Consider the following 12,957-nt stretch of genomic DNA (forward strand, 5'->3'; position numbering starts at 1 on the left):
AAGACCTTTACAAAGCTTGAAGAACTATTGCTCAAGACTACTTTGAAAAATTATAAGGAACTTCAAAATCCATCCATCCATTCTCTTCCACTTATCCTTATCAGGGTCATGGGAGAGCTGGAGCCTATCCAGCCCTCCCTCCCGCCCAGCTACCATAGTTAGAGAGGTGAAGTACGCCCTGAATAGGTCACCACTCTGTCACGGGGCTTCTCCAGAATATGACAGTATATTGCATCAATGTGTTTTATGGTTGATATTCATATTCTTCCATGAGCTAATTGAAATACTTAACAACATAGTGTTGATAGTTTAGATAAAATGTGATTTTTGATATCTGGTAATTTATTTGAATGTATTTGTATTATTTTGTTATTTTTGCAAGTACGGCCATATTGTTGCGTTTAGGATGCTCACTTTTGCATAACAGGAAATGTGGCACTGGGATAGTCAGTAACATGTTGCAGCAGCCATTCTGGAATGAATTAAAAGTTAAGCAAAAATGAAAAACAGCAGATCAGTTTGCAAAGCTCTCCCCTTCACTCCCTCCCTTTGTCTCAATAAGGGACAAAGTGAGCAGATGGCTCCTCACCAGTGCTGGTGAACATCAGCAGCAGCAGCTTTGTCTCCTGAGTGGGTGTGTGCACGTGTGTGAGAGAGGGAGGGAGAAAGGGAATGTGAATTTTTTACATTTCTTAAGTGGTATGTGCATCACAGCAAGGCAACATGTGGACTTTCTCAGCAACAACAACAACAACAATAACAAAACGTTACTAAGACAAAGACCAAACTACAACATCATCATCAAAGAGAGCAATCACAATCTGCCAGTCTGTCTCCCCATAAAGACCCTATGAGGAGACAGAAGGAGTGAAAATGCATGCTCTGAATCAGAAGTGCCTACAGACAATCACTTCCTAGTTGAAAAAAATCCTGAATACAGAGATTTCTCAAATTTTCACGAGTCACCCTAGTAAATATTCTAGGGCCACATAAACCATTTTTAGATTTACTAATTAAAAGTAGCAGTGATAAATTAATAAGAAAGGACACATTATTTGTGTTTTGGTTGTCAGGGATTCAAGAAATCATAGGTAATTAAATAATGCCTCTCCACTGGGAAAACTGGATTAAATTATTACCTTGAATATGTTCATCACTGCTTTGGGCCATCCGTGAACCCTTAAGAAGACCAGCTAAATGGCAGCTATCACTCTGGAGCGAGTGTGTGTGTGTGTGGAGGGGGGTGGGGGGTGGGGGGTGCTTTCATATTTTTTGTCAAAGGAGACTCGGGATCAAAGACAATGCCAGAATTTTTGACAGAGTCCTTTGGGAGAATGGTACTGCCACTGGAGTTCAAAGATGTTCTGATAAGCAGGCTTCCTGCAGTCTCACATTTGAATTTCACTTTTATCTGTGCTGAAATTCTTTGCTGTTATTTTGTGTTTTTGCAGTTCTCACAAATTTCTTGACTTTTACAGTAGCTGCTCGAGACATTGCAGCAAAAGAAATTCTCATTGTGTCTTTAGGAGTCGGGCTCCCACAATTTACTCTAGGCAGCTCTTAGAATTTTTGCAATTCACCTCACAAAATTTAAAAGGTGTGTAATTTTCTGCTTTTAAGATCCATAAATTAATATAAAAGGTCTTATGATTTAACTTTTTGCCTAAGAACTGATCAGTCGTGCAAAAGGAGAATATCTAGTGCTGAATAATAGTGGCCATTGACCAGCACAGAAAAAACAGCATCTAAGAAGACAACGTTTGTTGCCTTGACTTATCAGAGTTGACTGTCAACACTTTTGCATTAATCAATGCAATTAATTAATGTGCAATTTTAAAAGGGATGAAAGTAGCATTTAATGGTGACCTAGCATTCTTTTTTTCCTAAACCCTAAATCCCTGACCATGTGACTTAACTCTTCAAGTCACGAGAAGTCAACACACAGAAACCAGGGAGCTGGTGGTAAATTGAAGTGTCATCAGTATGCATCAGAAATCATTTCCTACCAAAGGAGAGCAAAGCAGGCAGGGAGTAAGAGGGAGAGAAAGGGTGATCTGATGGGCTATGAAAGCATTAGTCACTACAGTCACTGTAATAATGTAATATATTCAGTCTATACAAAGCATTTTAGACTCTAACATAATATATTTAATATTGACGTAGTAAGATATGATTACCATCATTAGATCAACAAAATTATATGATAATGAAACACTCGTTTGAACTGGAAAATACTTCCAGGTGATGCTTTTTCCTCTCTGTCCTACCTGCTTTTTGCAGGTGCTTATGCACTTCAGGCCTTGTTTTCAGGTGCATTAGTTTAGAGAATTTTGAAAAAAAACATGACCACTCTTCATCACTTATTATCCCTTTAACAGCACGATCTTCTATCTTCATACAGATGCTCTAAAAAGTGGCAAATACTACCTAGTTATGCATGAACAGTATTCTTTTTTTCAGAATCTTCAGTACAAATTCTCATAGGAATTTCCATATGCAGTTTTTTCCTAGGTTAGCTCTTCTTTTTGTTATTTCAGTTATCTATAGCATTCACCCCATGATTGTATTTTCAAAAACCTTTAGATGGTACCATACCACCTCTGAAAAGTTATGAAAATAACTAATGTGACGATATAACATAAAGTTGTGGATAATATATATGTAGTTTGTGATAGAGTAAGTGTGTTTTTGCTAAACTTTCAACTTAAAAAGCTATTTGTTTGTTTGTTTATGTATTATCATTATTTGTTTGTTTATTATTTCTTAGAAAAATCCCATTGGTTACTATGAAGAGTCATATTTTGAAAAGACTAAACGGAAGTAATAATAATTCCTTCCTGCTCTGACTACGCTCGTGAATACTGTAGCTATTTATTACATTTGATTGATTTCAACAACTGATTAACTGTTTTCTCCTGGCTGTGTATTTCAGCAGACGAGTTACAGTGGTTAAGCTATAAGATCGTGGCGTATTATTGTCATATATTTATCAGCCACGTCAATATCCTCAGACCCCGTAAGTGAAACTAACTTCTCGGGCTAGCTTTAGCCAAGTTAGCTCGGCTGACTTGTCCATGGCACCTCTCCGGGTCTTGTGTATCCATGGATACCGTCAGAACGCCACCTCGTTCCGTGAGAAGACTGGGGCTCTGCGGAAGCTGCTGAAAAAACACGTAGAGCTGGTTTACGTGAGTGCACCCCTCAGTGTGCAGCAAGCTAACACGGAAGGTGGGTCACCAACACCTGTTGCTGAGCCTATAGCTAACTGTGTGTTAATAGAACTTAATAATTATTAAGGAATAGTTGTTATTACCCAGTTAAAGTAAATTGTGTAAATATTTGGGCTATCTCTCATTCAAGTTTTTCTACGAAAATGAGATATTGGGTGCAGTGATTTATTGAAACGTGCAAGTGTGCAAGGAGACATGGAAAAACAGAATATGAGGCAAAAGCAGAGTTTGTTCAGTTCTAACATGCTTTAAACTCAATGTTTGCTATGGCCATATTTGGTGTGGTTAAAATTCTACTGAGTTTTAACAAGACAGCTAAAATATAGCCCGAAACAATGACACAGCCTCCACCATGTTTTAGAGATGGCTAAAGACACACATTGTTGCACCTCTCTTTTGACCACCTCTTTATATACTGATGTCTAATTGAACCAAAAGTTTGGATTCATCACTCTATATGACCTGTTGCCATTCATTTTCAGTCCAGTTCTTGTGTGATTTGCCATACCTCAGTCGTTTCTCCCTGTTTCCCTTTCTAAGAACTCCTGAAAACATTTCTAATAAGGCTACAGTAACCAATAATTCAGTTCAACTCAGGTTTATTTATATAGTGCCAAATCACAACAACAGTCACTTCAAGGTGCTAGAGGGAAGATTGATCAACTGAAGAGTTTCTGTTGGATCTTTTAGGTACTGTTTACTGCTGTAGATATTTTTTTATTAAGTCCTGGTGCTTCTTTTGTTCTCCACTTGTCTAGTTTCCTCTAAATTTTTAAGGACGCAGTGCACATCATGATAACTTTTAGATTAGATGGCACTTCAGAAATCACCTTGTCGGTGAAAAAATACAATTTTTATTTCTGTCAAACATTGTTGTCTTTGGCATTTTTCAAAAATTCACCTAAAGAAATTGTGTTTTCTTCTGACAAAGTGCCTAAAGATACAATTTAAAATTGTTTTCATATGTGTCGATATAACACTGGTTCATCTCTTGAGTTAGGTGCCTGTTTTTATTCTTGAATGATTCATAAGAACTGGAGAACTATTGCTCAAGACCGCTTTAAAAATGACAAGAATGTGTGGCTTCTTGAGAGCAAAACAAAGAAATAAGGGGTGACTCACAGTACAGAATATTATATCAGTATGTATTTTATGAGTAATTGACACGGGTATGTATATTCTTTCAGGCAATAATTCAAATACTTAACATTATAGTATTGGTTTTAAATTAAATGCTGGTTTAGATATGTGTTAATGATTTATTTATATTAGTTTGTTATTTTTCAGATACAACCATATTGTTGTGTTTTGTCATCCATATTCAGGATGCTCACTTTTGCATAACAGGAAATTTAGGGCTGGGCCGTTTAGTAATATGTTGCAGCAAGACCTTCAGAAAGCCTGGAGAACTATTACTTGAGACCACTTAAAAATATACAAGTCTGGCTGCTTGGAAGTAAAATATAAAGAAATGAGAGGTGGCTTGAGACTTTCACACAGGATTTTACGATAGGTGCATATATAACTGATCTATGTCTGATCAGAGTTTTTTACCTGTTCTATGCTCTCATTTTAAATTCCACAGGTCAAATTCCACTGTTGACCAGGTCATCTGTGGAATTTGGCTGAAAACTCAGGACAGGTTGTCTGAAAACTAATTTTTATGTTTCTTTAATCTGAACATACCTTCCTGGTTTTATGTAATCTAATATATGTGCCAGATATCACTGTTAGTCGCTGTTTTGTTGTCTGCTGTCAGCCTGTTGCATTGGCCCGAGTTATTATGTCACATCAATTTAGTGCTCGCTAAATGTTCAAAGATGTTTTGAAGAAGAACTGAGAGACTATAAAAGTAGAAACAAATACCCACAAAAATATCAGCATCTGCATCAACCCCAAATCTCTGTTGCCTTCCTTTGAAAGTAGCCACTTTCCTCTTCTGTCCTTTCAGAAGTTGCAGATAAACAGAATGATTCAGCTCCTGAGTCTGGAGGTGATGAGGACCCCAGGGGTTGGTGGTTTTCTGACATCAAGGCTCGGAGTTTCAACGCTCAGCAGCAGTGTGAAGAAAGCCTGGGGCTTGACGAGAGCGTGACAGCTGTGAGAGAAGCTGTGAAGGACCAGGGTCCATTTGATGGCATCCTGGGCTTCAGCCAGGGGGCTGCTTTCGTCGCCATGCTGTGCTCAATTCAGGAGCAAAAACTGGAGCCGACGTTCGACTTTCGCTTTGCCATCATCGTCGCCGGTTTCCGCAGCGCATGTACGCAACACCAGAAGTTTTACAACTCTCCCATCCAGGTGCCCTCCCTGCATGTGTTTGGACTGGAGGACAGAGTGATCCCTGATAAGATGAGCAGGGAGCTCCTCCCCTCCTTCCAAGACCCTCAGGTCCTCATTCATCCTGGTGGTCATTTTGTTCCTGCCGCATCTGCTCACAGGCAGACGTACCAGGACTTCCTCAAGAGGTTCCAGTGAGATTCATAGCCACAGGAAGTCTATGTGAAGATTAACAGAAGTCGACTCAAACTCTAAAATGTGGCTGGTTGATTTTTTTTTAATGTTCAGAAACATCTTGTGAGAAAATAATTGATTCCAGATGCACACTGTTTATTTAAACTACTCTGCTCTGTGTTTCGCTTTGTGAGCTAAGCAACAGCCTTATTGTAACCCTCAGTGAAAATTTATTGCCTTAATAAAGATGAAATTATGTCTTTGTATATGTTTGAGATGCGCTTTAATTCACCAGCATTGAAAAAGCTAAATCTGATTAGCAGCATGGCTTTGTGCCAGTAAAGTGTTATTATATTTGTCTTTTTAGCTGAAGTATTGTAGTTTCCGGTCACTCCTTAAAGTCGGTACAATTTTATGTAGTTATTCTTTATTAAACCAGGGACATCTGACTCTCCAATTCCTTATGAAAGTGTCCTAGCCAGGATGCACAGGAGTTCAGTGAGCAATGTTTACTTGATAATACACAGTATGCATACAGAAATACATAAATGCAAACCAAAATGATAAACTTCAAAGCTAGATAAACATAAAACAAATGTACAGTCTCATGCAGCAACCTTCTTGTCATTTAAAATGACTTTGAATTTATTTACAAAGCACTCTAAAGATTATTTAGAGTGACAGATGTAGGTGAGATGGGGGGCGCAAAAACACAAGTAGCCGAGTCTATCCCTGGTGTTATTATACTGTTGGACACTATTCTACAAATTCTGCTGTCAGCAGGTATGTTCCACACTGAGGTGATATGAGATGTGCTATTATTATTATATTAAAAAGGACGTTTACCCTCTTTCAATTCTACAGTTTTCATATCAAGGTGTCATCTAAAGTTACACATTATTTATTTAATAAGACTGGTCAAAATGCAAAACCAGTGGGTGAAAAACAAACACCCCATTTTTCAGGAGTTTGTAGGACCCCCTTTATCAGGAATAATTTGAAATAAGAGTTTTCTGAATGACTGTCTCACATCATTGTGGAGGAATTTTGGCCCACCCTTCTTTACAGTGTTGCTTCAGTTCAATGAGGTTTGCTGGCATCAATTTATGCACAGCTCTCATGGTCCCTGCACAGCATCTCAATCAGGTTGAGAGCTGGACTTTAACTGGGACACTGCATCACCTTGATTTTTTTTTTCCCAGTCATTCTGAAATTGGCTGCTGTTCTTGAGATCAATGTCCTGTTGCATGACCCATTTTCAGACGAGCTGTCAGACAGACAGCCTCACATTTAACTCTAGAAAACTTTGGTATTCAGAGGAGATCATGCTCGACTCAATGAGCGCAAGGTGCCCAGGTCCTGTGGCTGTAAAACAAACCCAAGTCACCATCCCTTCATCACTGTGCTGACAGTTGGTATGAAGTGTTTGTGCTGAAATGCTGTGTTTGTTTTCCACCAAACTGCATTATAGCCAAACATTCAGTTTTGTCTTGTCTGTCCACAGGACATTGTTCCAGAAGTCTTGTGGTTTGTGCAATTTGCAAACATTAGCTGTGCTACCATGTTCTTTTTAGAAAGATGAGGCTCTCTCCCAAACAGGCCTTACTTGTTCAGTCTTTCTCTAACTTTGCAGTCATGAACTTTAATATTTAACATGCTAACTGGGGCCTGTCAAGTCTGAGATGTATCTCCTGGGGTGACCTTGGGGTGAATTTGCTGGGACGTTCACTCATGGGAAGTTTAGAGACTCTTGAATGTTTTCCACTTGTGAATAATGTTCCTCACTGTATAAATGATGAACTTCAAATTGTTTGGAAATGGCCTCATAGCCCTTCCCAGAGTGATGAGCAGAAACAGTTGCTTCTCTAAGACCCTTTGCTGACGTATTTCCTCTTTGGCATTGTGGCAACACTCACCTGATTGTGGCAACACACACCTGATTGCTCCAGACCTGCAAACTGCCAAAACATCTGCTTGTATAGTGGTGCTCAGTTAATACATTTAAACAGCATTCCTTGGCTGTAACTTACCCCCTTAATTCCTATAGAAGCAGGTTTGATGCACATGACTATATGTAAGCTGCAGGTATAGAATTTGATGAAAGTTACCGAACCCTCAAATGTCAGTCCTCTGCAGATGCTGCAATCAGCAGGGATATTCCACACACTGAGGTGACACAAAAATCACTTTGATGATCACTAAGGCCTTTATGTTAACATTTAATGGGCTATATTAAGAGCATATAAAGGGAAGTAAGGAACGTTATAAATTTCACACTATACACTAATGTCGATATACTTTTCTTTTTTACGCCTGTAAATTCAAGAATAACTTCTACAACAATTTTTCCTCTTCTACAACTATTTTAAAACCAACACTACACCAAAAGAGGGCTGACATTTTTAGGATCTGGGTACACTCCGCCATGATTCTGGAAAGTTATGACATGAATTTTATATCAGCGTGACAGAAGAAACCTCAGTTTAATATGTTTGGGAAATATTTTGCATAAGAGCTTTGCACAAATTCTTCCCTTTTGTGTTGCATCGAGGCGGCTGTGTCACAATGAAAGCTCCCTCTTACAAAAAGACCTTTGTGCTAAGAAAGGTCCACGGTGAACTGGACAATGCTTTACTCCCACTTTTAATTAACGCTATACATCTGTGAAGGAATTAACAAGAAATCATCCGGAGAGGATGTAGCTCAGTGATCGGTTTAGTTGTTTCAGATTTTCCGGGGTGCATGAAGGTGTCGTGCAGACAGGTTTATGCGCACAGGGAAATGTGTAGGACAAGGACATATTGTTCTTTTATAGCAGAAGCATGTGCATGTCAGCCTGTGCTCGTTCAATTGTTTCCAGATGTGCGCTCTCTCCTCTCTACCTCTCTTGCTCTCTCTCGCCCCCTTCCTTTCCCTTTTCTTTCATCTCCCACCAGACTCTTCCTCGCTTCGAAACCTCGTCAACATCCTCCTCCCGTACACATCCTGTATGTCATCGGCATTGGGTGCACCATACCCTATCGCCGTGTCTGTTACATTTATGACATGGACAAAAATAGTTTTGTTTGTCTGGATGTCTCGGAAATCTCCTCTCGGCCCAAAACACCAGGCAACTGTGGGCTCATGTAAGTGCTGAATTGCCTCATTGAGATTAAATTCCACTTTAAAACTGCTTAACTTATCTTTAGCCTCAGCTTCTTCTCATAAAGAAAAGCCCCACTCTGACTCTCTTAATCAATCAGCCTTGTGTTTACAACAAACCACCTCCATCAAGCATCTGATGATCTCTTACAGCCTCTCACACGACTCCTTTCACCACTGTAGTCCTCATATTCATTCTCCCGTGCTCCCCTGTGGCCCCTGTGTCCCTCCAAGACCTCACAGCACACACACACACACACACACATGGTTTTGATAACAAGTAGAGATGAACGGAGAGAGTGAGTGAGCAAAGGAAACAGTAAAAGAAAAACACAGAGGGTCACTCTTGCCAGTAAGTTTTACAACAGAGCCGTGACTCTCGTCTCAGGAATCCATTCCCCCTGTTGCACAACAACCGGGAAATAATGGAATGAGAGACAGAGACGCACGAGGGTGGAGCCATCCACACTCTCTGCCTCCTCATCTCCCTCTCTTACTCGGCCCCACTCTGGCCACTGCGGTTAAAAAGGGAGAGTGAGGGTACATTCAAGGCTTTTTGTTTTTTGAGGGGGGGGTTGCCACAACTTAAGTATCACTTTTTCCCTCTTTCCCTCGGCGGAGGCTGGGGGAATGGAGCAGGGGGCACAGGGGTGTGTCATAGCACAGATGGGGCTCTATTTTGATTATGGAGCGTTTGTTGTTATGGGAGACAGAAGAAGGGGCGGGACAGCAGTGGCCCCTATATAAGACTTGTACTTAAACTCCAATGAGCCTGGTCATCCCATGGCCCATGCTCATCCAGAGACTGACAAAGTTGACCAACTCTGCCTTGTTATTACAGCCTCCACCGCTGACAGCTCTGCGTGGAATAACCTGTGATTACTAGACACTCAGCTGAGGACTTGAGATTTTATTATCTGGCTTACAACTTTTGGATTTACATCTTTTTTCCCCTTCTTTTGGCAGCCATTCACCATCTGTTTTGTTTTCATCATCTTTATAATCTCATTTGCCTCTGATCCCAACAATGAGAAGATGCTGAAACAGAGGGATTTGTGAAGAGTTTGGATTTTTAACTTTTTCACTCCTCTGCGAAAATCAAATCTGATGTTGAATTATTATAAATATAGTTCTTATAAATATATGCATGTCTGCATGCGTTTACATGTGTGTTTGCACAGTTACATTGGTATGTTGGTGCAGAACGGGGTGATATAACACTGGATGTGTTCCAAAGATATGGCATGTGTCCATTTTCTTGTTTGTTGTGAACAAGAAATAGAAGAAAACTTCCAGCTTTCTTGAATGCAACTAAATATTTATATTTTAAATGTGAGTTCTATAAGACTCATACTCCATACTATGATTTACTCATGAAAGTGGATCCTTTTGCGGTTTTCTCATTCATGGGAATGTTTATTTGAGATCATATTGTACAGGAGAAAAGTGAAAGGTGATACCTTTGTAGGAAAATGAAAGCATGAAACATGCAAATCTTAAAAGATCTAGTATACATATAAAACATACACGCTTACTATACTTTATTTCAATATAGGGACCCTTGTGATGTGAGAAGTGGTGTGCTTGATGCCTGTCACGTGTGCTGACATATTAAAGAGGGAACAGAGGGAGTATATTTAGAGCTGTCAGTTGAATTGCTATTTAAAGAACAGAAAGCTGCCACTCAGTTGTCGTCCGTTAACGACATGAAAGCGCACAGTGACAAAATCTGCGTCGTGTGATTCCGAGGCCCAAACAATGCACAGCGGGTGTTTATGTCTGGGAGTGCACGTGCATGTTCATAAGTGTGTGATTTGGTCATTTGTTATTCCTTGGTTTCACACTGCATACTTCTGGTTTTCCCTTACTTTGTGGTTTTCTTGTTTGTGTGGATGAAAGTGTACTTTCGCTGGGGCCAGCGGCTGCTTGGTTGCCTGTCTGCTTCCAGTCATGCGCCCAGAACTGTGACAACTTTACTGCACATTATTATTATTTCTTTGAATAATGGCTGGATGATCCCCGCACCTTGAAAAACAGTTAGTCCCAGGTGGGATCTCCTGTGACTGCTTAACCTGTTCAGTGTGAGCCTGTCTGGTTGACTCTGTAACTGTAATACCAGATGTAAATATGATCACAGGATGTGCTAATGTTCTTTTTTTTCCCTTTTTTTGGCAGAAGGAGGCACAGAGGTGAACTGAGGACACGGACGAGGCTTTCTTGAGTTAGGGCAGCGGTCGTTTGATGTATGATGTCATCTGCAGGCATTTGTCTGCTTGTCTGCTTTACTGTGCTGCTTTAGAGGCTGTGGCTGGGGCCTGGCGTGGACAGCTGTGGTTTGGCTGTCCTTATAGGTGCCTAACTGACACTACTGGGGTAAATATTAGTCATCATGGCCATGAGGCAGGACTGTGGTGGAGTCAGTTTAAGATAGACACACACAGAAGGAGAGCAAGAGGCATGTTTTCACTTCTTTCTTTTTTTTTATAAGTCAACTCTGTTGCGCCGTTATGCACAGTTATGAAGAGGCGTGGAGCGTAAAAGTGGTCATCAAGACCAAGATGATATGTGCAGAGGAATAACAACAGCAAGAACAACAAAGTTTGATGATTGCATTAGACTGAAAGTGTAAAAGAAAACAGGGCCTAAGACTGTTAGTAGGAATAAGTGGGAATAGAAGTTTTTATCATTGGCTCGTACAAATAGGGGTGCATTGGTTAGCAGCATCACCTCACAGCAAGAAGGTTCAAACCTCCTGATTGGCCTACTGTCTCTGTGCAGACTAAAGCTTCGTTTTCTCCTCATGCCTATGATTTGCATATTAGAAGACCACACGTGAGTGGTACTCAATTCAGAATAAGTAGAATGACTTAGAGTAGACACATGCTGATCTGTTTTTGTAGAAATATGCTTGAAGAATAAATACTTGAACGCTGTCACTTGAAGACTGCGCCTTGTTGTTCTCCGTTGGTATACTTACATACCAGCAAGATGTCCTGCATTTATTTTTGTTTGTTTTCTTTTGTTTTATATTGGATTCATTTGCGGAATGTGCATGTGAGTGTGAGTGTCTCTCTGTTTTAGCCCTGATTCAGTAGCCTGTCCAAGATGTACTCCACCTCTTGCCCAGTGCCAACTTAGGATGTGCTATAGCTACAACCCCAACCAGTCACCCCCAAAGCAAGCTGTGGTATGTTCCCTTTTATGTAGTTTGACCTGCAGCGACTTCTCAGCCCTTAACAGTAAGAGTTTATGTGCTGTTCTTTAACTCTCAGCACATGGGCTTTTACGGTGCAGGGAGGTAGAGGATAAACAACTGATCTTTTTTTTCTTGTCCTTGTTCCCTTTCCTTCTATTTTCCTTTGGCAAATCAGTGAACGACAAATATTTGAAAAGATCAGGTTCCAGCTGGAGTGACGCAATGCAAAAATGTGATTCCTGTAGTGTTTTCTCTGCAAACGTCTTTGAAATGTCTTTAGTAATGACCCTTGTGTGCCTCATCGGCCTCCTTTTCAATAAAGAGCATTTTTAAATGAAAATAAGATTTCTTTTTAACTTGTGTTTATTTGATCTAATCTATAAAGGCTGATATGGTTTACATAGGATTTTTGCTCTGTGCGCTCCCTTGTATCCCGAATCACTCTGTTTTTTTTTCTCTTTTTTTTAGAAACTTATCTTCATTGTCTAAGGGTTTGGGCAGCTGCAGTGCACAAATAACATGAGAAATATATCTTACTGTCATGGAGGAATCTGGAGGTTTATAAAAACATTAGTCTTGTTTTGATTATCTTCATCAGCATCCACTTTTTCGGTTACAAAGTAGGAAAAGCTAACACATCATCGCATTGAAAGGCAGATAATTTCGCAAGTATCCACACACCACTGGGATAAAGCTTTTATTTATATTTCATTTGCTGCAGAACTTTTGAGTCTGGGGAAAAAAATGTGTTAAGCAGATGACCTTGGCAAATTCAAGCCTCTAGAGGGCAGTATAACTCTAAACATTACCGAGTAATGTTTGAAGTAGAGTGGCCTAAGTTGGAGTGCAGTCTTTATAAGTGTGATGTGTTTGTTGTAAGCATACCAAACGTGTGTGTGTGCATGCGTGCGTGTGGGTTAGCCCACCTGTTAGGACCCA

The 12,957-nt window shown here is 40.1% G+C and overlaps 1 protein-coding gene across 1 annotated transcript; it reads left to right on the plus strand.

Moving 5' to 3' along the window:
- The first annotated feature begins 2,814 nt into the window (after nucleotides 1-2,814).
- Nucleotides 2,815-5,947, plus strand: ovca2 (OVCA2 serine hydrolase domain containing). Its single transcript, XM_026182106.2, has 2 exons — nucleotides 2,815-3,228; nucleotides 5,182-5,947. The coding sequence occupies exons 1-2, from the start codon at nucleotides 3,075-3,077 to the stop codon at nucleotides 5,703-5,705; spliced, it is 678 nt and encodes a 225-aa protein (XP_026037891.1). The 5' UTR covers nucleotides 2,815-3,074; the 3' UTR covers nucleotides 5,706-5,947.
- The last annotated feature ends 7,010 nt before the right edge of the window (nucleotides 5,948-12,957 follow it).

The sequence above is a fragment of the Astatotilapia calliptera genome, chromosome 10, assembly GCF_964374335.1.
Source record: "Astatotilapia calliptera chromosome 10, fAstCal68.1, whole genome shotgun sequence".
Taxonomy (NCBI): Eukaryota; Metazoa; Chordata; class Actinopteri; order Cichliformes; family Cichlidae; genus Astatotilapia; species Astatotilapia calliptera.

Bases quoted from the DNA above. Each gene is read 5' to 3' on its own strand.
- ovca2 (XM_026182106.2), top strand. From the start codon at position 3,075: ATGGCACCTCTCCGGGTCTTGTGTATCCATGGATACCGTCAGAACGCC. The intron at 3,229-5,181 runs GTGGGTCACCAA...CTGTCCTTTCAG, and splicing joins GCAGCAAGCTAACACGGAAG to AAGTTGCAGATAAACAGAAT.